The following is a 27755-nucleotide window of genomic DNA, read 5'->3' as shown; positions in this document are numbered from 1 at the left end:
TCTCTCTGCTTAAGAATAGCACATAGCAGCTTCATGTCATAGGAAGAGCTGAAATCAGTGCACAGAAAAGCTTGAGCTGGGCTCTAGCCACCATTCCTGAACATCCCCATCGGATTGCCGGGGTCCACTTTCAGCTCCTGGGCCTTTTTCTGGAGGTCAAGCCCCATTCTGAGCAAAGTCTGCTTCACATTCACCTCCTGGCCCGTGGTGTGGTCATGCACAGCTGGACAGGTGGGGTTGCAGTGAGGCCACTGGCAACTGTCAATCAGATGAAAGGGGCAACTGCGGAGGGGAGTCTTGAGAGTTTTGGCGCTTTCCTGGAATCTCCTCTCCCAGCAATGTAAGGCTCGGGGCAAGGAGACACTCTTTACCTGAAAATCCATCCAGTTGCTGAGAAATGGAGAAATAGGTTAGACATACAGCTGATGACCAATTAAATTGATTGATTGGGGCTATCTGCTATTTTTCAGTGGTACCTAACCGGTTATTGCTGCTGAAATTAGCGGTTAGCGTCTAAGTGAAAATTGGCTATTTTGGGAGCGTTGAGGGGGAGGAGGAGGGTGGAATCAGCAGTTGGTCAGTTAAGTGCGAATATTCAGTATTTAACCGGCCAGGGTAACCGTATAAATTGGACCGTATAAAACAGTCCTATCTTTATGCGGTTAAGTTCTGAATATCGGCTTAACCGACTAAGGTGCAGGAGGGCTAATGCGCAGGTAGCGTGCGCCAAATCAACACTACCACCAGGCTAGTGCGTACACCCGGTGGTATTTCTGAGTTTGGCGTACACCGAATCTCACGGTAGAAAATCATTTTCTACTGGGAGGAGGGCGTTCCCAGCAGTAATCAGCAATTGGTGTGTGAGCCCTTACTGCTAAGTCAACGGGGTGGCAGTAAGGGCAAAGTCATAAAAAGGTGTGCACCCAGTGGTGATCCTAGGGTGCAGCACAACCCCCCCCCCCCCCCAGTGCAATGACACTCCCTCCCCAGCACATCAACCCCCCCCCCCCCCGGGGTGCATTCTTGGCTGCTGGAGGGTGCAGAAAGCAGCCGCGCGCCTGTCAGCTCCACGGGGTCCCTGCTCCCTCTGCCCCGGAACAGGAAGTAACCTGTTCCAGGGCAGAGGGAGCAGGGAACCAGCGGAGCCGACAGGCGCACAGCTGCTCTCTGCACCCTCCAGCAGCGTGCACCCAGGGAGGACTGCCCCCACCACCCCGCCCTTCCTATGCCGCTGTGTGCACCAGTTTTAATTTCAGCGCGCACCCATTACGCAGCCCACTAAAAAAAAAAAAGCCCTTTTTCATAGCCACGGTAAAAAAAATGGCCCAGTGCATGCCCAAAACACTCGCCCACACTACCGCAGGCCACTTTTTACTGTGGCTTAGTATAAGGACCCCTATGTGTTAGCTGGTGCCACGTTAAAAAGATATTCAGTGCCGAAGCTTGGACATGGCCCAGCATTGAATATCCAGAAATAACACCAGCAGTGGTCAGTAAAACGCTGACCACTGCCAGCTAAATATTTACCCCATTATCCCCTGGATTCTATATAGCGTGACTAGATTTATTCTGTAACAACGCGCATAACTTAATTGGCTGAATAAGCTAATCAGCATTGTTAACAGCACATAACAAGCAATAATAAACGCTAATTGGCAATAATTAGAATTTACATGTGTCAGGATTGCTGGAGGGCAGCATTGCTATGAAACCAACTAGGATTGCTGGACATGCTTAAATTAATATGAAACCAGCTTGACATACTTAGATTAATATTAAACCAGCTTCTGACTTCTGATAACCCCCCCCCCCCCCTCAGGAATCACTAAGGATAGCGAATGTACCAAATGTTGCCCAGCTTCAATTACTCCTGATTAGCATACCTATGTCCTCTCTGGGCATCTGGGAACAGTGCTCTGGTGAGAACAAAAGAAAGCCAGACAGATAGGCTCCAGAACTAGGGACTTCAAAGGTACAACCTGTGAAAATGGTCACCTTCCTGACTTCAGAAAGCAAACTGGAGTTAGTAAAGGAAAGAGCTGAAATCAAAGGCTGGGAAGAAAATAAGTTTTTTGATCTCTTTCTGCTCCTGAGGTATAAAGCAGAAGCGCTCTGCTCAGGTCACTTCTCTCTCTGTCTTTCTCTCTGCACACACCCATCTCCAACCACCAGAGCCCCGGCTCTGGCCCCCCTTTCTTCTCCAGCTTTACCCCAAAGCTTTCTCTCCCAGAGCACATGGCTCTGCTTTCTTAGGCTCTTTCCTTCTTTCTCCACACATATACACATCTCCAGCCCTACCTCAAGGCTTCCCTCTTTCGCTGCATCCCCCCCCCCCCCCCATTCTTACCTGTCTCTCCTTGATTCTCCTCTAAGCCCACATACAGATACAGCATTGGAATATTTACCTGTACTAAGTGCTGTGATCCTATATATGCAAATACAATATACTTTCTATACAGTATATATCCAAACCCATGTGGATTGTGTATTCTTTGGGAACCCACTGCCTCTGTGAACTGGACCCGACAACGATTACTGACAACATGTACAAATCCATAAGCATATTCTGTAACTCACTGCGCTTAAAGTTTAGTGCACACAGGCAAAAAGGGGCGTGGTTATAGGTGGGGAAATAAGCATTTTGTGGGCATTCCAAAATTTATACGCGTTGTTATAGAATATGGCCCAGTGCGCATAAATCTATGCACTGGCATTTATGCCACATTTTTGTTGGTATAAATGGGTGTGTATAGTTTTAGGCGCATTGAGGTCTGCCTAGGCGTATTCTGTATACTGCGTGTAAATCTTGGCGCCACTTATAGATTACATCTAGGCAAAAATGTTTACCGTGTGGAATTTTGTATGTATGCCTATAGCAGTTGTTCTCGGCCAAGTTCTTGAGATAGGATGCTCACAATGAATATGCATAAGATACATTTACATCAACGTCTTTCTTTTTATGCAAATATATTCTCTTGCCTATTCATTGTGGGTGTCCTGAGAACCTGACAGGCTAGGTGAATGGACTGTGGTGGCAGCAGCACACCAGCAACCACCAGCGCAGCTTAGTTAAACAGAAGGGGGATAGTAACATACAGTGGTGGAAATAAGTATTTGATCCCTTGCTGATTTTGTAAGTTTGCCCACTGACAAAGACATGAGCAGCCCATAATTGAAGGGTAGGTTATTGGTAACAGTGAGAGATAGCACATCACAAATTAAATCCGGAAAATCACATTGTGGAAAGTATATGAATTTATTTGCATTCTGCAGAGGGAAATAAGTATTTGATCCCCCACCAACCAGTAAGAGATCTGGCCCCTACAGACCAGGTAGATGCTCCAAATCAACTCGTTACCTGCATGACAGACAGCTGTCGGCAATGGTCACCTGTATGAAAGACACCTGTCCACAGACTCAGTGAATCAGTCAGACTCTAACCTCTACAAAATGGCCAAGAGCAAGGAGCTGTCTAAGGATGTCAGGGACAAGATCATACACCTGCACAAGGCTGGAATGGGCTACAAAACCATCAGTAAGACGCTGGGCGAGAAGGAGACAACTGTTGGTGCCATAGTAAGAAAATGGAAGAAGTACAAAATGACTGTCAATCGACAAAGATCTGGGGCTCCACGCAAAATCTCACCTCGTGGGGTATCCTTGATCATGAGGAAGGTTAGAAATCAGCCTACAACTACAAGGGGGGAACTTGTCAATGATCTCAAGGCAGCTGGGACCACTGTCACCACGAAAACCATTGGTAACACATTACGACATAACGGATTGCAATCCTGCAGTGCCCGCAAGGTCCCCCTGCTCCGGAAGGCACATGTGACGGCCCGTCTGAAGTTTGCCAGTGAACACCTGGATGATGCCGAGAGTGATTGGGAGAAGGTGCTGTGGTCAGATGAGACAAAAATTGAGCTCTTTGGCATGAACTCAACTCACCGTGTTTGGAGGAAGAGAAATGCTGCCTATGACCCAAAGAACACCGTCCCCACTGTCAAGCATGGAGGTGGAAATGTTATGTTTTGGGGGTGTTTCTCTGCTAAGGGCACAGGACTACTTCACCGCATCAATGGGAGAATGGATGGGGCCATGTACCGTACAATTCTGAGTGACAACCTCCTTCCCTCCGCCAGGGCCTTAAAAATGGGTCGTGGCTGGGTCTTCCAGCACGACAATGACCCAAAACATACAGCCAAGGCAACAAAGGAGTGGCTCAGGAAGAAGCACATTAGGGTCATGGAGTGGCCTAGCCAGTCACCAGACCTTAATCCCATTGAAAACTTATGGAGGGAGCTGAAGCTGCGAGTTGCCAAGCGACAGCCCAGAACTCTTAATGATTTAGAGATGATCTGCAAAGAGGAGTGGACCAAAATTCCTCCTGACATGTGTGCAAACCTCATCATCAACTACAGAAGACGTCTGACCGCTGTGCTTGCCAACAAGGGTTTTGCCACCAAGTATTAGGTCTTGTTTGCCAGAGGGATTAAATACTTATTTCCCTCTGCAGAATGCAAATAAATTCATATACTTTCCACAATGTGATTTTCCGGATTTAATTTGTGATGTGCTATCTCTCACTGTTACCAATAACCTACCCTTCAATTATGGGCTGCTCATGTCTTTGTCAGTGGGCAAACTTACAAAATCAGCAAGGGATCAAATACTTATTTCCACCACTGTAGTAGATGACGGCAGATAAAGACCTGTATGGTCCATCCAGTCTGCCCAACAAGATAAACTCATAATATAAGGTATGATGCGATATTACATATACATATTTGATTAGAGGCTGACCGAATTTCAGATTCAGCACCAAAAATAACCCAAAATCCAGGTTCAGGTCTTGGCCAAAAATACTTGTGTATTTTCAGCTGAAAGCAAACCTCTCTCTCCCCTCCCCCCACGCCCTGCAATCACTCTCCCGCTCCATCCCTTCTCGCCTGACCACTCATAGGCCCTCCCCGGGCCTACCTTAGTGAAGCCCTCATAGTCTAATGGACTCTTCAGGGCAGGGGCATAGCCAGACTTCGGTGGGAGGGGGGTCCAGAGCCCGAGGTGATGGAGCACATTTTAGCCCCCCCCCGGCGCTGCCGACCCCCCACCCCCCATTGCCACCAACACCGCCCGCCCGCCAGCCATTGTCGACCCTCCCCCCTCCCCGCCAGCCGAGGTCCTCCTCGCAAAAGGCTTCCTATTCCTTCTGTTTCTGACGTCCTGCACATACAATGTGCAATATGTCAGAAACAGAAGGAATAGGAAGCCTTTTGCGAGGAGGACCTCGGCTGGCGGGGGGTTGGGATCCCCCACCAGCAAAGGTAGGCGGGTTGGCGGCGGAGAGGGGGGGTCGAGCGGGTCATCGGCAGGGGGGTCCAGGGTCCAATCTACAGGGGCCCAGGCCCCCCAGGCCCCACGTAGCTACCCCACTGCTTTGGGGGTAGGAACGAACCCCTCTTGTTCCTGCCCTATGTCGCTGCTCTCTCAAAGTAGCCCTGGTGGTCTGGTAGCCTCTTTGGAGACAGGAAGAAACTACACTCATTCCTGCTCCTTGCACAGCTCCAATCCAAATGGCTGCCAAGACTTCTCATGGCAGCCTCACAAGACTGCCGTTGGAGGTTCTGACAGCCATTTTTCAATTGGCATGGGCAGAGGATTCACACCCATTCTCCAGCATGCTCCACCTAGTTCCCTTCCCTTCCCTTCCCTTGTTTGGCCAAAATGAGATTTATTTTTCCAAATAAGAAAAAAACATGAGCAAGGGCTTCTCAAGTAGCAGGATGAGAACCAGAGAAGCCAAGTTGAAATCCCTCTGCCTTTCTCCTTGTGATCTTGGGCAAGTCATTTAACCTTCCATTGCCTTATGTACAAACCTAGATTGTCAGCCGTCCAAGGATGGGAAAATAGCCACTGTACCTAAAGGTAACTCACCTTGACTACAACTGAAAAAAGCATGCTCTGAATCCAAAATGCCTTTTCTTTGTCTAATCTTTGAGGGCCACAACAGGTCCAGTTTTCAAGCTTTTCATAGGAAATATTCATTAGGAACAGCTGTTAGCTTAGCGGGGTTTAAAGAAAGGTTTGGCTAACTTCCTAAAAGAAAAGTCCTTGAGCCATTATTAAGATGGACTTGGGGAAAATCCACTGCTTATTTCTAGGATAAGCAGCATAAAATGTATTGTACTGTTTTATGATCTTGCCAGGTACTTGTAACATGGATTGCCCACTGTTGGAAACAGGATGCTGGGCTTGATGAACCTTCAATCTGTCCCAGTATGGCAACGCTTATGTTCTAGTGCAGGTTAAAAGACAGAAAACAGAGAGTAGGGTTAAATGGTCAGTATTCTCAATGGAGAAGGCTAGTTAGTGGGGTTCCCCAGGGGTCTGTGCTGGGACCGCTGCTTTTTAACATATTTATAAATGACCTAGAGATGGGAGTAACTAGTGAGGTAATTAAATTTGCTGATGACACAAAGTTATTCAAAGTAGTTAAATCGCGGGAAGATGGTGAAAAATTACAAGAGGACCTTACGAGACTGGGCGCCTAAATGGCAGATGACGTTTAATGTGAGCAAGTGCAAAGTGATGCATGTGGGAAAGAGGAACCCGAATTATAGCTACATCATGCAAGGTTCCACGTTAGGAGTCACAGACCAAGAAAGGGATCTAGGTGTCATCGTTGATGATATGTTGAAACCTTCTGCTCAGTGTGCTGCTGCGGCTAAGAAAGCAAATAGAATGTTAGGTATTATTAGGAAAGGAGTGGAAAACAAAACTGAGGATATTATAATGCCTTTGTATCAGTCCAGGGTGCAACCGCACCTCGAATATTGTCTTCAATTCTGGTCGCCGCATCTCAAGAAAGATATAGTGGAATTAGAAAAGGTAAAGAGAAGGGCTACGAAAATGATAAAGGGGATGGGACGACTTCCCTATGAGGAAAGGCTAAAGCGGCTAGGGCTCTTCAGCTTGGAGAAAAGGCGGCTGAGGGGAGATATGATAGAGGTCTATAAAATAATGAGTGGAGTTGAACGGGTAGATGTGAAACGTCTGTTTACGCTTTCCAAAACTACTAGGACTAGGAGGCATGCGATGAAGCTACAATGTAGTAAATTTTAAACGAATCGGAGAAACTTTTTCTTCACTCAACGTGTAATTAAACTCTGGAATTCGTTGCCAGAGAATGTGGTAAAGGCGGTTAGCTTAGTGGAGTTTTACAAAGTTTTGGACGGCTTCCTAAAGGAAAAGTCCATAGACCGTTATTAAATGGACTTGGGGAAAATCCACTATTTCTGGAATAAGCAGTATAAAATGTTTTGTACTTTTTTGGGATTTTGCCAGGTATTTGTGACCTGGATTGGCCACTGTTGGAAACAGGATGCTGGGCTTGATGGACCTTTGGTCTTTCCCAGTATGGCAATACTTATGTACTTCTGTTATGTATTTATGTACTTCTTATGGTTAATTTGTAAAGTCTGATCGCCCAGAAAACCAGACCTGTTTAAAGTTCAAAGACTCCAGTGCAGAGCAGTTCCTCTGATACTATCCCTATCACTATCCCTGTCATTGTGCTCCTCACAGCAAATCTCCCCGTAAAAGAATGCTCAATTCTTTCATAAAGGCCGTTCTTAGAAGGCAGCAAATAACAAGCTGACAGGTGCGATGCAGATGTGCTTAAAAGTGAATATTTGGTAGATATATTCCAACACAGGAATGAGTACATGACCTAATAGTGAAAAGATGGACAGGCCTTCAATCAGCCATCTGTGACATGTGGCAGTGAGGTGGGGGGGGGGGGGGGCAAGTCTATAAAGGGGCACTTACTTTTAGACACTAAGAGTGCACCTTTTGGAGCCTGTTCTATAAAGGAAATTAGGCAGGGCTGGCTCAAGTGATAGTGGTGCCCTGTTCCAATTTGCATTGGCGATGCCCCCTCATAGCATTATTTCTGGTGCCCCTCCCCCTTCTCCCCACAGGTTCAGTATCACTCCCTCCCTTGGGCTGGCATCTCCCCCATTCCTCTTTCTCCCTCCCCTTGGATCCGGCACTGCTCCCTCACCTCTTTCACTCTCGTGGTCCTGTAAAGTTTACATCAGTCGCTGGTGGCAACAGCAGCCTGACAGGCTGCCTTCAGCAAGTCCCTGGGTCTTCCCTCTGCCGTGTCCTGAGCCAGGGGCTGGCTCAAGGTAGCCTGTCATGCTGCAGCTGCTACTGGCGATTGACGTACATGCGGGGGAGTGAGAGAGGGTGAAAGAGCAGTGCCGAACCTGCAGGGAAGGGAAGAGTGGAGAGACTTGATCGGGGAGGGGGGGGGAAGGTGATGGTGGGGGGGGGGGGGGGAGAAAAGGCTTAACCTGTAGATCAGGTGAGGTCAAAAGTTGGTATCTTGGTGCTCTTAGATGCCAGAGCCTCACCTGATCCAAAGGTTAAGCCGGCCCTAAAAGTAGGCACCTACTTTCCTTTATAGAATCATTGTATAGCAGAGCACATGCACACCTACCTTTTAGGTGTGATACACCTGCCATGAAACTGGTATAAATGCTCACACTTAGCTTGCTAAACACACACAAATTATAGTATTCTATCATTTTTATGTGTAATTGTGCACTCCACCCAGACTTCACTCCTACTGCCCTGGGAAGCCAGTACACAGTAATTCAAAGTTTTGTCAAAACTAAGCTAAATCACCAGCTGTCCTGTAGTTACTGTGTATTTATTAATATGGAAGCCATTTAACATTTGGATGCATTTTCAAGCCTGCAGCTAAAGTCCAAAACAGAATCTCTTGATAAATGGGAGACAGGTTAAGCCAGAACACAGTACTACAGTGGTTCCCAACCCTGATTTTTTCAGGCTATCCACAATGAATATTCATGAGAGAGATTTGCATGCAATGGAGGCAGTGCATGCAAATCTCTCTCATGAAATTTCATTGTGGATATCCTGAAAACCTGACTGGCTGGGGTGCCTCCAGGACCAGGTTTGAGAACCACTGCAGTACTGTACTAGTTTTGGTCAAGAATGACATCCTGGGGATTTATTCAAAGAAATCATTTTGGGGGGAATTTTTCTGATACTTACATTCTCAACAGTTACTGTGTTTTGGCATGTCAGGTCAGCATAGGTACAGCCACCTTCGCATTTAGGTGCCATTTTATGGGAACAGTGCATAGGGGAACCCCAAATGGGATAACAACATCAATAGATTGGGGGGGGGGGGTCACAGAAACAAGGTCACTCCTCCTTTCTGTGAACCTCCACCAGTGGCGTAGCCATTTGGACTCAGGCCCATCCAAAATTGTGACACTCTTGCTGTGGCTGGTTGGGATCCCCAAACCTTGCCAGCTGAAGATTTTCTCTTCTTGGGCAGCCAGCAGCACTTTCCTTGAGCTGACGCTGAGACCAGCCCTTCTGCACATGCTCAGTTTTCACACACGTAAAAGCACTGAGCATGCACGGCCTTTCGGCAGCAGCATCAGTTTGAGGCAAGTGCTGCCGGCTGCCGTTTGGAAGAGTGCTGGCTGCTCGAGGAGGAGGAAATCTTCAGCTGGCAGGGTTTGGGGATCCCTGCCTGGTCAAGTATTTAATATTTGGGGTTTGTGGGCAAGGAGGGGTGGAGAGAGGAGCAAACCATGGGGGGCGAATTCCATGCCCATCTACCTTAGGCTCAAGCCCACCCAAAATTGCCCATCTGGCTACGCTCCTGACCTCCACTGTGTCCTGTGCCCAGTGGTGGCAGTCAATATGCGGTCTGTGAGTCGGTGGGTATTCACAGGCCCTGCTTCCTCTTCTTGCGTGGGCTTCCTGTTAGACTGGGAACCCATGCAGAGCGCCGGGGTCCGTTAGCACACACACTGACACACAGAGCTCTGTGCTTAATGCTGCTTTGAATAAGTGGAGGGAAAATGAAGTGGATGACCAAGTGTGGTGAGCAGAGGTCTTCTAGTTTTTTTTTTCATCATCATCATCTGAGGTCACATGAATTTTTTTCAAGTGTTAAAATGGGGTTATATCATAGAAAAGTTTGGGAAGCATGAGCTTAGGCATGTTGACATGTATGTGCACATCTACGCACGTAGAGGCCAGTATTCTGGTCATTTACGAAAGTTTTTGCCTTCTTCTTTATAGAATTACTCCCTTTCATAAGGGGAACCTGCTTCTGCTATTTTTCCTCACCTTTTTGTAATCAGAGTGTGAGACAGACAAGCCGGAGCGAAGACAGCCCTGAAAGACAAAAGAATTTACCAGCAACATTGGATTTTCCATTTGTCCCAAAGTATTTATTTACAGAGTACTGACTGCCCACAAAGCATTCATTCATGCGCTCACAATGCTACTTGTCCCAAACAGTTACCACGTTGAGTTGGAGACCTGAGAGGTTAAAGCTGCCACTCAAGGTTGAAGAAACAGTGGCAAATGGAGGATCTAGAGCTTTTAGGTTCTTAACTCTACACTAAAGACCAGGGGCGTTGCCAGACCTCACGGTGGTAGGGGGCCAGAGCCTGAGGTGGGGGGCACATTTTGGTCTGCTGCCCCCCCTCCCCCGCTGCCCTGCCACTCCCCATCCACTGCTGTAGCAGATACTTTGGCTGGCGGGGGTCCCCAACCCCTGCCAGCTGAAGCATTGTCCAGCACGCCGCGTTGCCTGCCCTGCTTTGTCTTCCCCTCATGTCCTGCATGCTCCTTTTAGTGAAATTGAGCAAGTTCAGACCGGCGCTGGACAACGCTTCAACCCTCGCCAGCAAAACCAGGGGTCCATGGAAATTTTGGGGGACCCAGGCCCCCGTGGCGTCATGTGGCTATGCCACTGCTAAAAACTACATCATACTCAAACCTAACAGTTCCTCTTCAATAAAAATATTGATCAGCTTTCAGACAGCTAATGTAGACCCACTATCCCCCGGATTCTATAAAGGGTACTTAAATTTGTGTGCCAGAATTTGGGCATGATCCTGAAATTCACTTGCAACTTAATTCATTAAGAAGCCCAATTAACAGCTAATGTGGGTGCTAATCAATTATTGATGTTAACTGGCACCAATTGTGATTTCTACATGCATCTGGCTGCACTCTATTCTATAAGGCAGTATGCCTAACTCCCATAGTGCCTATCTGAAAAGGGAGCGTAGCCATGGGAGGAGCGTAGGCATGTCAGGAGCATTCCGAACATTTGCACATGTGGTTATAGAATACTGGGTCAGTACATCTAACTTGGGCGCCAACATTTATACCAGGTTTCAGCAGACGTAAGTCTAGCACCCATAATTAGGCATGAGATTCGCACTTAAACACGATGATTTTTTTCCAGCCCCTAATTTGGAGCACCATTTATAGAATCTGACCCTATTTGTTTACTCAAGGGTACGGTGTCCTTAAAAGAGGTCCTTAAAATTGACTGGGTTAATTCCAACATGCTCGGCCAGTCAGTAAACAGCATAAATGCACAGGAAACAAGTCTCTGTCAATTGAAAGAAAGCTCTGGAATGAGGGGGCTTAAGATGAAGGTGAAAGGGGACAGACTCAGGAGTAACCTGAAGAAATACTTTTTCACAGAAAAGGTGGTGAATTTGTGAAATGGCCTCCTGGTAGATGTGTGGAGATTAAAACTATGACTGAATTCAAGAAAGCTTGGGACAGCTATATAGGATCTCTAGGGGAGAAGAAGGGATAGTCGATGGCATGGATGGCCAGACTGGATAGGCCATATGGTCTTATTTGCAGTCATTTTTCTCTCTTTATGTTTATGTTTAAATATTTATTTATTTTATTTATTGCATTTGTATCCCACATTTATCCCACCTCTTTGCAGGCTCAATGTGGCTTACAATTCTTCAAGGTTGATGGAGGTAGAAGAGAACATACAATTGGTTTAACAGAGGGTTTTGGGTTACATGGTGGTGAAATACATGATGATTTTAGAGCAAAAGACATTAAAGAGCATTTCTGGATATATTAGAGATAGTGCAGTTATACGTGCTGATCTTTATGATATATGTTATCAAAGAGGTAAGTTTTCAGTAGTTTGCGGAAGTTGGTCAATTCATAGACCGTTTTCAGGTTGCGTGGCAGCGCATTCCAGAGCTGTGTGCTTTTATACGAAAAGGTTGATGCATGCATTGATTTGTATTTCAAGCCTTTGCACTTGGGAGGATGAAGGTTAAGGAATGTGCGAGAAGATTTTTTTGCGTTTCTGGGTGGTAGTTCTATTAGATCTGCCATATATGCTGGGGCGTCACCATGGATGATTTTGTGGACTAGGGTACAGAGTTTGATTTATTCACATATTTTTCAGTAAAGTGGACCTGGATTGGAATTGTTCAAGAGTAAGACCCTTTTTCCTTGATTAATTATGGACCTACAAATATCTAATTTGCAAACAAGGCTCAGGGTTTTGGATGGGAATCCAAAGATTAAACATTTTGTACTCACGCAACATCACGCAATGAGTTTTTCATTTCTCGGCCAAGGTTCCGTATGTGGTTCCATTGGTTTTCCATCAGGGTCTGGATTCCAAGCTGAATATTCTCGATTCTCAGCTGTTCCTCATCGAAGAGCCACTGGACCACAAAAAGTGGGGCTGCAGAGATTCCAAAACTGAGCTTCAGTGGGGAAACGAAAGACTGCAAGGCCCCATTTAAACCTCGTTACAAAAGCAAGGATTGACTTACACCTCAAGGATGAGTAGAGCTTGTGGCCAAAGAAGCAGTGCCACTCATCACCTTTCTTAAACTGCTGTTTACATTTTTCAGGAAGTATTGCATTCCACAACCTGGGAAGAGAAGACCAGCAGGCATTACGTTAGTGGCAAAAGAAAAACCCTAATCGCAAAGCTCCATTTTCATTCAAGGTCTGCAGTCAGAAGCAGCAAAATGGAAACAGATGCGGTAGAATTTCCAGATGAAACCAGGTGTTTTCTTTTCCTGACAGATTGCTCTAAGAATGCAAGAGGCCTGCTGGGGCATCACATCTGGTTTACAGATCAGGTTCAAAACAAACAGGAGTAAGAAACACTACACACGAGTCTTGCTGATATTTAATTTATAAAGAAATCATCGAAATGTTACAGAGAGCCCTTCTGTTATTAAGACCTCAATTCTGCAAACCTCTAAAAAGTTGTAATAAAAGTTCTGACCAGGTTTGAGGATGTTTGTTTCTGTCTCACGGTACATAACGTTTTACTTTTATAGTCCTGAAATTTTGCTGTATAAAGTTCAAGGGGTTAGGGTTTAAGTTTGGGGCTAGAGCTAAAAAAAAAACTGCAAAAACAAACCTTGCCAGTCTATTCGATTGCAGTTTTAGAAATAGGAATCCTTTGTCCAAAGATTTATTTTCATGTGACTTCTAGAGTGGGGAAACAGTTCCACAAGAAAAATAAATCATGCAAGAAAACACATTTCTGCCAAGGGACATTTGCCGGTTTTGGAAATTCCTAATTTGGGGGCAAACATCCTACTGGCCACCTTTACACCAGTATTTACCACAGATTTTCTTTTTTTTTTCCCCATTCTTAGACTCTTTGGATGAACTGTGTAGTTCTTCTAGTTCATCTATACTATATGTATTATACCAAGTGCATCTTACTGTGAAACGACGTTCTGTTATTTCTATCTGCTTAATTTACCAGGTCATCAATGTCCTTAGATAGCACCAATTGCTTCTTCTACTCTGTAAAACGATGTACTATGCTATCCACATATCTATTATATCACCCATGCTCTCTAGGTAATATCTATTGTACCCTTTTCACTCTGTAATGGCAAATGCCATGAAGGAACATTGTAAGCCACATTGAGCCTGCAAAAAGGTGGGAAAATGTGGGATACAAATGCAGCAAATAAATAAAAAATAAATACAATTGGCTAAGCAAACTTACTTGTTTTTACCTACCTTTAAAGCTAAATTTTGAGAGGTTATTTAATAAAACTATCTTTTCCAGAGGGACAGAATAGGAATTTTTTTTTTAAATACAGATCCTCAGAATTGTAACATCAGGCACAAAAAAGCTAACATGTGTACCACTGAATGCCAGGAGATAGAATATAACTGAGATATGCAGGCACAAGAATTTTGTTTAGCTTTCCATGTTATTTGTGTTTTTTGTTTTAAATTTTTGTTTTGTTGTGCTTATATAGCTTTTTGGCAATTTTGTTAATAATGCACGTGATTTCTCAGTAGTGTGTACTTTCCTTCAATATTTATTATTCATTTGGATTTAGCTCACACGTTTTCACTAGTAGCTCAAGGTGAGTTACATTCAGATGTATTAGGTATTTACTAAAGTGTGCTGAAATCTGGCATTAGTGCATTACTAATGTGGGATTTTAATGCACTCTAAGCCCCAGGGGCGTACCCAGACAACAGATTTTGGGTGGGCCTAGGCAAGAAGTGGGTGGGCACCAAATGTTCTCTCTCCCACCCCCACATCAAAAAGTATCTCAGATGGTGGGAAAATGCTTCTCTTCAGTCTCCACCTTGGTAGTCTGCAGCAGGCATTCACTGAAAACTGAGCATGTGAAGGTGCCAGTATTGTGGAGAGCAGCATTTTCATTACCATCTGCTACTGTTGGATGGGCCTGAGCCCTAAGTGGGTGGGCCCCGGCCCACCCAGCCCCACCTGTGGCTAAGCCACTGCTAAGCCCACATTTAACACAGCACTTTTTAAGGGCATTTTCTATTTTTTTATTTTCAAGTCATGCGCTAATTTTTTTCGTTATGAAGAGATTCACCCAACGTGGTGTACTGCAGATGCAGTTAAATACAGTTGTAGCACATGGCCTAAAATGAATCTACACAGACAGTATGCTCACGAATTCGTGCCCTTGTATACACTAGAAATTCAAGTGATTTGCTTCATCCAATGATGAAGTCTACCTTGTTTTACCGTGTACTTTTACCTACTTTTATATAGCAAAAACTAGGTAAACTTTAGCAGAACTAGGTAAAGTAAAAGTACCTAGTTTAGCAAAAACATAGGTAAACTAGGTACCTATTTTCCAGTGTGGTTATGCCCATATTAGCCCTCTCTTCAAGTCACTTCACTGGTTTCCTATCTGTTTCCACATACAGTTCAAACTCCTCTTATTGACCTATAAGTGCATTCACTCTGCAGCTCCTCAATATCTCTCCACTCTCATCTCTCCCTACATTCCTCCCAGGGAACTCCGTTCACTGGGTAAATCTCTCTTATCTGCACCCTTCTCCTCCACCGCTAACTCCAGACTCCATTCCTTTTATCTTGCTGCACCATATGCCTGGAACAGACTTCCTGAGCCGGTACGTCAAGCTCCATCTCTGACCCTAAGCTAAAAGCCCACCTTTTTGATGTTGCTTTTAACTCCTAACCCTTATTCACTTGTTCAGAATCCTTATTTTTATCATCCTCACTTTAATATTCCCTTATCTCTTGTTTGTCCTGTTTGTCTGTCCTAATTAGATTGTAAGCTCTGTCGAGCAGGGACTGTCTCTTCATGTTCAAGTGTACAGCGCTGCGGACGTCTAGTAGCGCTATAGAAATGATAAGTAGTAGTAGTAGTCTTTGGGATTCCGGAATCTTGCTACTCTTTGAGATTCTGCACGGAATCTTGCTACTCTTTGAATTCTACACAGAATCTTGCTACTCTTTGGGATTCCGGAATCTTGCTACTCTGTGTCCTTGGCCCTTATTTGTCCTGTTTGTCTGTCCTAATTAGATTGTAAGCTCTGTCGAGCAGGGACTGTCTCTTCATGTTCAAGTGTACAGCGCTGCGTACGTCTAGTAGCGCTATAGAAATGATAAGTAGTAGTAGTAGTAGTAAATACAAAATTTACAATTTTAACAGCATAACAATAGTAAAATGACTAACTATAAACATAAATACAATAAACAAGGTAAACTTTGTTAATATGGGTTCTAGCTTGAGGCCTATCCACTGGAATGGTGATGGGCCAAGTTACACAGCTTTAACCAGCTGAGAAGCCCTGACTAGGCCTGAAAGCCCACCAATGGCCTCATAGATGAGAACCTGCAAAAGCAGGCCTGCATGATGAGTCTTAACAAAATCTGGTACAACTGTCAAATTGAACATAGCACCTAAGATGTAAAAATAATGGACAAAAATGGATAAAGTTTGGTCTAAAATGGAGTTTGTCATTCTATAAGATGGCACACAGATCATAAGATGATATAAAAGAAGATGTGAAACTGATATGTGATATTTTGGTAACAAGAAAAACAAGTTGTTGACAAAAACGGAAATTGCAAAATAACTTGCAATAGCTAAAACGGAAAGGAGAGGTGGGTACAGATGGGCACCTGCCGGAAAGGAAAGTATGATTCAGAGGTTGTGCAATATTAAGAAAAAAAAGGGTCTTGCCATTGACTTGCATGTAGACCTGCGCCTATAAAAGAGATGAGATTTTGGCAGATCGTTGGAACTGTCCCCAACGCATCCTCAGAGGCAGAACTCTGTGCAGTTGAACCTAGAATCTGTCTGATGAATGTACCAAATTGAAGATTTGATTTTGGTAAGAATAAACACTTTATTTCTGGAAACTATCTCTGTATTTCTAATTCATTCTTTGCCTGTCATTTGTTCTGCAAGGTAATCCACACACAAGTAACACTCAGTCTCTGAACTAATTTGGGTTGGCTTTTAATAGAATATATGTGGGAACATAAATGGCCAAAAATCCACTTACATCCTAACAGACAGAAAGCTGTGGTCATTGGAATTAGATTTGAACTGAGCCTTCTGATGCCTTCCCAGCAGCGATACCCATGGGAAGGGGTGTCACTGGAATTCAGGGAGGCGGTCCACAAGATCATAGAAGAACAGACCCTCTGTACACCTCCGTGTGGAAGGATCCCACGGGAGTCTATAGAGGGGTAGATAAAACAACTTAAAGGTGAAACCTAATAGGACTACGATGAAACAGTATCAAATACACACATTTAACCAGGGCTTTTTTTGAGGGGGCACTTGGGGGTACTGAGTACCGGCACCTTTTCCACTGTCTGCTAAAATTGACCCATGGTTCTCATATTTTAATGAAAGAGCTCAGGTTCTACATCCAAATTCTGCCTTGTCGTAGATTCTGTGTCTGGTTGCAGGGGGCCTGGCTATTGTGGGGTGGGTCCCTCAATGATCACTCCATCCCTGAAGGGTGTCCTGGCATTTGAGTACCGGCACCTTTTTTGCTAGACAAAATGCACTGCATTTAACAGCACCAAATTCAAACAAATAGATATAATACAATGACAGCATAATACCAATGAAACACCTAATAATAATCATACATTAGAACATTCAAACAGAGATGCTAATGCTTTTCTACAAAACAGCGTTAGCAAAAACCTGGAAAAAAGTTAATGCGGGAGCATTTACCGTTTCCTATTTGAAGGCACTACCCCCTGGATTCTGTAAAGGTCACCCAAATTTGGGCATGCTAGGCGGATGAGTGCACAAATTAATTAGTTAATGAGTTGGTGACAATCAAGTGTTGGTGTTAACTGACACTAATTTGGATTTACGCATGCATCTGCCTACGTGCTATTCTATAACGCTGTGTGCCTAAAGCGTCTTGCATACAACCCAAAAGGGGGTGTGGCCATGGGAAGGGCATGGGCGAGTCAGGGCATTGTTCTAGGATTCAGGGTTTGCGCACCCAACTTCAGTGCCAGGATTTACCCTAGGTTTCAGCAGGCATAAGTCCTGGCACTGATGGGCGCTTGGCATGGAGCAGCCTTTGTGGAATGCGAGTTTCATGTGGATCTTTCCAGCACTTATAGTTGGGTGCCATTTAATGAATCTGGCCCTAAGTGCCCCTTCCAGTGGCGCAGCTACATGGGGCCACGGGTGCCTGGGCCCCCGTAGATTTGGCCCTGGACCCTCCAGCCGACAACCCTCTCGACCTCCCCTCTCGCCGCAAACCCGCTGTTGCCTACCTTTGCTGGCAGGGGACCCCAACCCCCGCCAGCCGAGGTCCTCAGACTCAGAAACACAACGAAGCCTTGCGCCGGAAGAAGAGGACCTCGGCTGGCGGGGGTTGGGGTCCCCCGCCAGCAAAGGTAGGCGACGGCGGGGAAGGTTGAGAGGGTCGTTGGCGGGGGGTCAAAGTTGGTGCTGGTGGTGGCAGTGGGGGGGGGGGTCGGCAATGGTGGGGGGGTAGGCGGCACCGGGGGGGGGGGCTAAAATGTGCTCCCTCACCTCAGGCTCTGCACCCCCTCCCACCAAAGTCTGGCTATGCCCCTGGCCCCTACGTTAACTCAGAGGCCCTTTTACTAAGCAGCAGTAAGTCCACCGCAGGCTTACCACATGCCAATCTGGAGCTACCGACAGCCCAACACGGGCACTGACAGTAGTTTCCACCCCCAGTGCAAGAGGGGATTACTCGACAGTAATCGGGCAGCACCACGTGCTACTTGGTAATGGCTGAGTTAGCGCGGGAGCCCTTACCGCTGCCTCAGTGAGTGGTGGAAAGTGCTCCCCTCCCCCCACCTGTCACACGGTAAGTGCAATCTTACTGCATGGCCATGTCTTTTTTTGGCTTTTTTACCTATTGCGGTAAAAAGAGCCTGAGCAAGCGGCAAAACCAACCCCCGCTGCTAGCACAGGGCCTTTTTTTTACTGCAGCTTAGTAAAAGGGCCCCTCAAAGTTAGCCAGTTAGTGTACAGTAATCCAAACACACTAGCTGATTAACGTTTCCATACCCATTCTCTTCCCGTGACACGCCCCTCCCAAAAATATTTTTTTATAAAATAGTTAGTGCATGGCTAGTGCACAGAAAAGGATAAAATACTGCCAAACACTTTTAACTCGCTTTGCGTTAGCCCTTTTCCCACGCTAAATGTACATTAACAGCCTGCTGCAGCTTAGTAGAAGGACCCCTTAGTTTGCACCCGAGGCAATGGTGGGTTAATTGATTTATAGTGATTTATCCAAGATCTGGAACAGTGGTTTGCATATCTGGGTTTAAAAAAAGGTTTGGACAAGTTCCTGGAGGAAATGTCCAGAGCCTGCTATTGAGATAGAAATGGGAGAAGCCACTGCTTGCCCTGGGATTGGTAGCATGGAATCTCGCTACTCTTTGGGGTTCTGCCAGGTACTTGTGACCTACATTAGCCTCATGCTTTGTGGACACCCTGGAAGAAATGGGAACTAGGTTTATCTGAGCACAAGGCTTATGGCATGGGGTCAGTGGCGTAGCAAGGGCGGGGCGGTGGGGGCGGTCCGCCCCGGGTGCACGCTTCTGGAGGGTGCAGAGAGAAGCCGCGCGCCTGTCGGCTCCGCTGGTTCCCTGCTTCCTCTGCCCCAGAACAGGTTACTTGCTATTCCGGGGCAGAGGGAGCAGGGAGCCAGTGGAGCCGACAGGCGTGCAACTGCTCTCTGCACCCTCCAGCAGCCAAGAATGCACCTGGGGGAGGGGCTTGATGTGCCGGGGAGGGGGGTCATGCTGCATCCTGGGGGGATGGATGCCACTGCACCTGGGGGGGGGGGTGCAGCGGCGATCCGCCCCGGGTGGCAGCCAACCTAGGATCGCCACTGCACGGGGGTATGTTTTGATACAGCTGAAAACGAAATTATGTCAGACAAAAACGCCACCAGCAGCAATACATCATTAAGATGAGTATTGAATCTTAAAAGTTTATTAAATGATAAGAATTTGATATAAGTAAAAAAAGATAAAAAGGAAACAATTTTGATAGTAAAACCAGTACCATATACCTATGAGCAGGTGGGTGTGTAATTCTCACTGTATGAAGATATGTATCAGTGAGTGACACCACTGAGGTTATGCTATAGCTAAATTATACATGTAGGCACCTAAGACTCCAAATATGCAAATTTCTCTCATGAATAGTGTTTCTGTGTATTCTGAAAACCTGAATAGCAGTTGGGTCACTAGGCTATATTTGGGAAGACTTGCAATTAGAAAGGTATTCAACTATACAAGCAAAGCACATCCATTTCTTCAAATTCAGTACCTGAGCCCTTTCTTGATGGCATCAGTTGGGGTGCAAGAGGTGGCGTCTACACAGTCAGCCTGCCTTGAGGGTTTAACGTCCAAAAACCAGCCGGAGTCGACCAGTCCTCTGACCTGAACTGCCTCAGCCTCCAGCTCCTCTAGGAGGGCTGCCACCCTGTCTATGTTCAGAAGCACACCAGTCCCTCCGGCACTGAAAGGGAGAAAGACAACATCCATGAGCTTAAGGTTTAGGACCCCTTGTAATAGCACATAGAGGTGAAAAAGCATTTCATTAGAAGGATTTTTGGGCCCTTTTACTAACGCCGCATAGGCTGAGCGCCAGTTCAGAACTACCACCTGGCTACCACGTGGCACGGGCAATAATTTCATTTTTTACGCACGCCAGAAAATTTCCGGCGTGCGGGCAGTAATCAATATTGTACATGTGCTGACGATTATCGCCCGGTTAACGTGTGAGACCTTACCGCTAAGTGAATGGGTGGCAGTAAGGTCTCAGGCCCAAAATGGACGTGCGCCAATTTTCATTTTTGCCGCACATCCATTTTCGGCCAAAAAAAAGGACTTTTTTTGCAGGTGCGCTGAAAAATGGACCTGCGCACGTCCAATACACGTGTATACACCAGCGCAGGCCACTTTTCAGCACGCCTTAGTAAATGGACCCCTTTGTGATTTAAAAAAAACAGTACTGCATTGTCATTTCTACACACAGGGCCCTGTTTACTGAGGTGCGCTAATATTTTTAGCGCACGCTAATCCTAGAGACACCCGTGTATTCCTATGGGTGTATTTAGCATTAGTGCGTACTAATTTTTAATGCATGCTAGCGCTCCTATAGCACGGCTTAGTAAACAGGGCCCATAGGTTGCTATTGAGACCTACACTTTAAAGAATCAAGGAAGGTATTAACGTAAGATCAGGGAGATGAAATTAAAGGGTTGTATGTACTGGGAATGATTTTCAATAACCTTATTACAGAATAGGACCTCACAAGAAGTATATGGGAAGCAAAACCAGTGTTGGGCAGACTTCTACAGTCTATGCCCTGATCGTGACTGAATAGATATGGATGGGCTAGAGTGTAAATTTTAAGGGGCTTCGATGTTAGCTTCAGAACTTTTAGTACAAGAACAGTGCTGGGCAGACTTCTACGGTCTGTGCCCTGAGAATGACAAGGACAAATCAAACTCAGGTATACATATAAAGTATCACATACCAGGTAAAATGAGTATATCTTGTTGGGCAGACTGGATGGACCGTAGAGGTCTTTATCTGCAGTCATTTACTATGTTACTTTGTTACTCTTTGGGGTTCTACATGGAATGTTGCTACTAATTGGGATTCCAGAATCTTCAGAACTTTTAGTACAAGAACAGTGTTGGGCAGACTTCTACGGTCTGTGCCCTGAGAATGGCAATTACAAATCAAACTCGGGTATAAAGTATCACATACCATGTAAAATGAGTATATCTTGTTGGCAGACTGGATGGACTGTACAGGTCTTTATCTGCAGTCATTTACTATGTTACTTTGTTACTCTTTGGGGTTCTACATGGAATGTTGGGATTCCAGAATCTTGTAACTCTTTAGGATTCCAGAATCTTCAGAACTTTTAGTACAAGAACAGTGTTGGGCAGACTTCTACGGTCTGTGCCATGAGAAAGGCAGGGACTAATCAAAATCAGGCATACATATAAAATATGACATACCATGTAAAATGAGTATATCTTGTTGGCAGACTGGATGGACCGTACAGGTCTTTATCTGCCGTCATTTACTTTGTTACTATATATATATATATATGAAGATACATAAAGCATAAAATATCTGTTATTTTGTAAATGTTCTAGCTGAGATGGCTCCAAAATTAAGCTTCTCCTTTCCCCAGTGCCTTCATTTGTCAGGGAAACAGCTTTTACAAAACTGATTCTGCGAGCTCTGATGCTGAAGAACCTGTTTCCAACAGGTGTAAGTGAGATCAGTTCTTACTATAAATTAGGGTGGGCCAGTCAGTGTCTACTATAGATCACTTGCTCTTTGAACAGTTTTGCTCCTGATGAGCGGAAAAGAAATTATAAACACAAGCAAGCACTCATTTCTGTATTTGTTCATAGAAAGATTTTTTAAAAGCCGTTGTTTGAGATCTACAAATGCTGTTACAAATGAGTCTTGTCTTCTATTGACCGGGACAGACAGTATTCACTTGGATTAGGATTTTACATTTAATTACTCATCTTTCCAAATCAGAGCTCAAGATGAGTGACGTTCAGGGACGGGAGGCATTTTCTTGCCCCAAGCTAAGCTTAGAGGCCCTATATATTAAGCATTTTTATGTAGACACCAAGGGAAGAATTCAGTAAATGGTGCTGAAAAGTAGGTACTGGGAAAAATTCATGCTCAACGCTATTCTATAAAGGGTGCTCTGGACCGAGTGCTCATTAAAGAATAGATCTTAGTGTATATTCCAGCGCCCAAAGTTGGGTGCGAGAACTTACACCAACAGAAACGTGTTGTAAATCCTGGCACACAGCCTCCAAATTCTATAACAATATGTGTAATTCTTTGGAATGCCCCTGACCCCCCCCCCCCCCCCCTTTAAGGTTGTATGCAAGAAAGTCTGGGTGTGGATATTTATAGAATTGCGAGCAGCCAGATTTGCATGCTAATCCAAATTAGAGCCAATTAATGTCAAAACTGATTGTTACTGACTCATTACCTAATTTATTTGTGCGCTGATCTCAGGATTACGAGCAATTTTGTGTGCCCAAATTTGGTTTGGCATTTATAGAATCCAGGGGAAAATGGGAGGTGACCTTTAGTAAATAGGAAAACCAGAGCAGACATTATCAGATCCAAAGACTCGTTATTTGAACAGACCCAACATGGCCACCTTTCGCCAGATAGGCTGCATCAGGGGTACAAAACTAAAACAGCTAGCCAGGGACACACTATGCTTAGCCCTGGTAGTAAAACTGAGCATCCAAGATGACTTCAGCACTTCTTCAATGGCAGATAACACACAAGCTGCTCCTTTCCTGTGTGCTATCTGCCATTGAGGAAGTGCTGAAACTTGGCCACGTCAGGTCTGTTCAAATAACGAGTCTTTGGATCTGATAGTGTCTGCTCCAGTTCTTTTGCACTGTTGCAAGACACCTAGCGCCTCTCTTTGATTCCTTTAGTAAATAGGCCCCCCCCCAAATTTGTACCCGAGGCAATAGAAGGGGAAGTTAATTGCCCAAAATCACAAAGAAAGCCAGTAGGAGAAATGGGCTTGATGCCCTGGCTTCTCTGGTTCTCGGCCTGGTGCTCTAAATTCTTTTCATTTACATTTCCTTTGTAGGCCTTTTGCTGAAAGTTTGTGACACGTCATGCCAGGAATTGCCAAGAGAACTACACTGCTACCTTGAAAGAGTGCAGCTGCAGTCAAGGAGGTTCAGAGAGTGGGTTATTCACGCCTTCATTTTTACCTGTGCCGGTAGGTTGATGTGCCTTCCAAACACCCTTGATTCTCGTAGGAAACTTACCTGGTCCCTGCCAACATGACTACTTTAGCCTGTTTGATTCCTTTTGGTACCAGGTCTTTAATCACTTCCCGGATAATCAGAGATCCCATGAAGGCGTATTCTAGAGAGAGAGAAAAAAAACAAGACAGAGAATAAATTCCACACACACTAAAGCCTATTGAGGAATGTAAGTATGGAGCTGCATGAGGATTACATACCGTGGCGACCCTTTGGCTGCGTTCCACTCCAGACATCACTGGAGCAGTAAGGCACAAACCTGAACAGACCCAGGAGACAGTAGACACATCATTAAGGACAGCTTAGGAAGAGAAGCTATACAGTGGTCCACCTTTATAGCCAAACCCTCCCTATCCAAGGGAAGTCTTATTTCCCATTGCAAACCTAACCTAACATTTATTACAGCAGCTGAATCCCGCCATTATATCCTCTTTATAATAGCACATTTGTTGGCTCCCAGTCCATTTGCTGTGGAGGAGCTGTGATATTTCTCTCTCATACTCCTGCAAAGGTATATTTTATGTAGGTACTGCATAATTCTACTGAAATAGCACAACCAGGAACTGGCATACCTGGTTCCAAGTAAGGCTAATGCTTTGTGACAGAGAATACCATGCAGTTAGCTTTAAATACATTTCCTTCATAGGTTCCTTGACCTACACAGTACCTTGGCATTTTCTTGTATAGACAACCTCATAGGTGTAGTTTGGGGAGGGCATGGGGGCAGTGCCCCCTCCAAATGTTGCATTGGTCCTCCTCCTCCCCCCTTTGTCAGTATGTCTATCTTACCTTTTCTGCCCCCCCCCCCCCCCACCTTGCAAAGCAAGCAGGCAAACCACACCAGTAGTGTAAGTTATTAGGACACAAAATTACATTGTAACACTGATAGTTAAAGAGAACCAAGGAAAAAAAAAATAGCTTACACTGTATTAGCATTCCACCAGTGGGGGTTCTCATCTAGGTGGGCTGATAAAATCCCAGTACCTGTAACAGCCCCACCACAGAAGGGAAAATCATTAATATAAGGTAGAACATTTTGTCTCAATGACTGAACACAAGGTTGAGGAAGGAGTGAGTAGAGAGCATCTGTGATACCTCTCTTTGTTTGCGGCCATTCAGAGGAGCTCATTAATCGACGAATGTTTTTATATCTAGCGTCACAGGTCTCTCGGTTGTAGCAACACCAGCCTCCTGGAAGGAAGGAAGAGCCCAGTTTAAAACAACAGATGCAGAATATGTCTGGGTGAAATTGTAGTTCACTTTCTCTATGGGGCCCTTTTACTAAGGCCTGTAGGCACCTAATTGCGTCCAACGTGTGTCAAATTGGAACTACCACAAGCCCTGAGCGGTAAATCATTTTTTGGTGCATGTCTGATATGCAGGGCAGAAAATATATTTTTATTTTCTACCGTGTGTTGCTAACTAGGCAGTAATCGGCAGTATAGCTGACAATTACCGCCTGGTTAATGAGTAAGACCTTACCGCTAAGTCAATGGGTGGCAATAAGGTTTCAGGCCCAAAATGGATGTGTGCTAATCTTTATTTTGCCACACATCCATTTTTGTCCAAAAAAAGAGCCTTTTTTGCAGGCGTGCTGAAAAATGGACCTGCGCACGTCCAATACAGAAGTCTACAACAGCGTAGGCCATTTTTCAGTGCACCTTAGTAAAAGGACCCCTATGTTAAATTAAAGGTATTTGCAATGGTGAAACCATGAGAAGGCTTTCTGATTAATCTTGATACCACTCACTTTTGAGTGGAGGAGTAGCCTAGTGGTTAGTGCAGTGGACTTTGATCCTGGGGAACTGAGTTTAATTCCCACTGCAGCTCCTTGCGACTCTAGGCAAGTCACTTAACCCTCCATTGCTCCTGATACAAACTAAGTACCTGAATATATGTAAACCGCTTTGAATGTAGTTGCAAAAACCTCAGAAAGGTGGTATATCAAGTCCCATTTCCCTTTCCCTATTTGAGATTCTACATGGAATGTTGCTACTATTGGAGATTCTAGATGGAATGTTGCTACTATTGAGATTCTGTTGCTACTCTTTGAGATTCTACATGGAATGTTAATGTTGCTATTCCACTAGCAACATTCCATGTAGAAGCCTGCCCTTGCAGATCAGCAACGCAGCCGCGCAGGCTTCTGTTTCTGTGAGTCTGACGTCCTGCATATACGTGCAGCGGACTCTGATTCTGGGGAACTGGGTTCGATTCCCACTGCAGCTCCTTGTGACCCTGGGCAAGTCACTTAACCCTCCATTGCCCCTGGTACAAAATATGTATCTGAATATATGTAAACCACTTTGAATGTAGTTGCAAAAACCTCAGAAAGGTGGTATATCAAGTCCCATTTCCCTTCCCCCCCCCCCTTTAATTTCATTCTCACACAGTATTTTAACATACCTTCTAGGAATATAATCCAAAACTTATTTCCTTTGGCTTCTCTTAAGTAATACCTGTCAAATGGTAAACAGAGAATATAAATGTATGTGTGAGCATTGACTTCATGCTACCAAACCAGCACAGTTCTGAGGTTCTTACCCTGCTGTAGTCCCATCATTACAGGTCACTGAAGTGTTCCTGAGGAAGCAAAGTTTCATGTCATCCACCGACTTGAGGACAGGATGAGGCGCTTGCGACGGACTTCTCAACTGAGAGACCAAGACATTCTCCACAGGAGGAAGAGCCACTGGAGGAACTTCCTCAGCACTCAGGCTCCGGCCTGCTTCCCCGCTGGAGCTCGCACCTTTTCTATTTTGAGCTGGAGTCCTGACATTAGGTTTAGGATTGCGCTTGTTTTGGGAGAGCACTTCACTCAAGAAGAACAGAAGCAACAGTGCTTCCCAGAACTTCATAGCTACGAATGAGTTCCCTGAAAGAGAAAAGGAAATAGTGTGGAATGGCAGGTGCCATGCAACAGAAGACACAAAAGCAAAAAGGAGTTTATGTGGACAATGTAGAAGTAGAATGAAGTCTTTTGTCATGTCTTATTTCATCTCTACTGATCTCTGTTACAGTATATCAACATTTTAGTATAACAATTTGACTTAATCCTGGTCTACTGTATCTAAATAAAATGTAATCACTCAACAACATTTTCATCTTGAAATCTAGAACTTTGGTCCTGAGCATCTGAAATACAGTTACATACCTCGAACAAGCAAAGCTCTTGAGCTGGAGAAGGAGAAAGGTGCAGTAAGCTCCTAGTGGCCAAGGGATGCAGAGAGCCCAGGTTGAAGAGCAGCCCTGGCTAGGAAACCAGCAGAAATGCTTCTGTGTGGACTTTATATTGTCCTCAGATGGAACACATGTCTTTCTTTCTTTCTTTTTTTTTTTTTTTGAGCGATCGCCAAGGTCGAGCAGATGACAGGGGCTGGAGAGAAGATACCACACCCTGTGCTGAAAAAGTTTCAAGCTTTCGCTTACAACACTTTGATCTCAAAACCTGCATGCTTGAAATTTCTGCAGCTTCTGTATGTTCTGAGGTCATCAATCTTGTTCTATAGCCATGCACAGCCAATTCTGGTCAGGGGGTCAGTGACATTAGAAGTTTTAATGGAAGCTAAAAGAATTGTTTGCATTCAGATTTCATTGTAGTTTTGAAAAGTCAGAATTATGGCATCTGATCTTTAGAGACTTTTATCTCTGGAGAGTTTTGGAAGAGAAAAAAAAATGACCAGTAGTCCTAAATGTAGTAGTTATTTGAGGAATAAACATTATTTGGTATCCGATTTTAATCTACTGAAAAATGCTCAGTTTGCATCCTGTGTCATCAAACTTGGTAACTTCCTTAATTCTCCTTATGAACATGGGTTGTAGCCTTGTAACATTTAATTTTCTGTTTAGGATAAGATTTGGACTGCCGAGAATCCATTTAACCATGAGAGCTACCACTGAAACAGCCACTGGTCCATTCTGCTCTATCAACAAATGTGTCCTTAGAAAACACTTTAAAATGTAGAAGCAAAGCAAATCTTAATATTTCTTTAAGCAAAAATGCAAAATTTGACTGGTTGAACTGTTAGACACCAGAACAACTAGAAGAAATGCTAAACAGTAAAAATAAACCTGGAAGCCAATAATTTTGTAATATTTTTAAGAACCAACAGCTATAGCACATTAATACATTATGCAATACCAATTATAAGCAACTACAGCAAAATGTTTTAAAAGTGAGTTAACAAAGACATTAATATCTAGAGATCACCAGCTGGTAAGAAAAAGCCTACTTATCTTTTAGTTACTAATTTAGCTTGTACCTCTGT

The 27755-nt window shown here is 44.7% G+C and overlaps 1 protein-coding gene across 1 annotated transcript; it reads right to left on the bottom strand.

The window, feature by feature from the left end:
• Positions 1-83: 83 nt before the first annotated feature.
• On the bottom strand, positions 84-26345 carry LOC115475984 (palmitoleoyl-protein carboxylesterase notum2-like). Its single transcript, XM_030212074.1, has 11 exons — positions 26032-26345; positions 25894-25946; positions 24583-24678; positions 24411-24471; positions 23688-23746; positions 23491-23590; positions 19968-20159; positions 12672-12772; positions 12433-12580; positions 10180-10227; positions 84-390 (listed from the first exon to the last, which is right to left on the bottom strand). The coding sequence occupies exons 1-11, from the start codon at positions 26343-26345 to the stop codon at positions 84-86; spliced, it is 1479 nt and encodes a 492-aa protein (XP_030067934.1).
• Positions 26346-27755: the final 1410 nt, after the last annotated feature.

The sequence above is a fragment of the Microcaecilia unicolor genome, chromosome 8 (genome assembly GCF_901765095.1).
Source record: "Microcaecilia unicolor chromosome 8, aMicUni1.1, whole genome shotgun sequence".
Taxonomy (NCBI): domain Eukaryota; kingdom Metazoa; phylum Chordata; class Amphibia; order Gymnophiona; family Siphonopidae; genus Microcaecilia; species Microcaecilia unicolor.
This window is presented reverse-complemented; position numbering and strand designations above follow the sequence as displayed.

Coding starts and splice junctions, on each gene's coding strand:
- LOC115475984 (XM_030212074.1), bottom strand. CDS start 26,345: ATGAAGTTCTGGGAAGCACTGTTGCTTCTGTTCTTCTTGAGTGAAGTG. Junction 25,947..26,031: donor AATGATGGGACTACAGCAGG/GTAAGAACCTCA, acceptor ACCATTTGACAG/GTATTACTTAAGAGAAGCCA. Junction 10,228..12,432: donor AACTCATTGCGTGATGTTGC/GTGAGTACAAAA, acceptor TTTGTCTTTCAG/GGCTGTCTTCGCTCCGGCTT.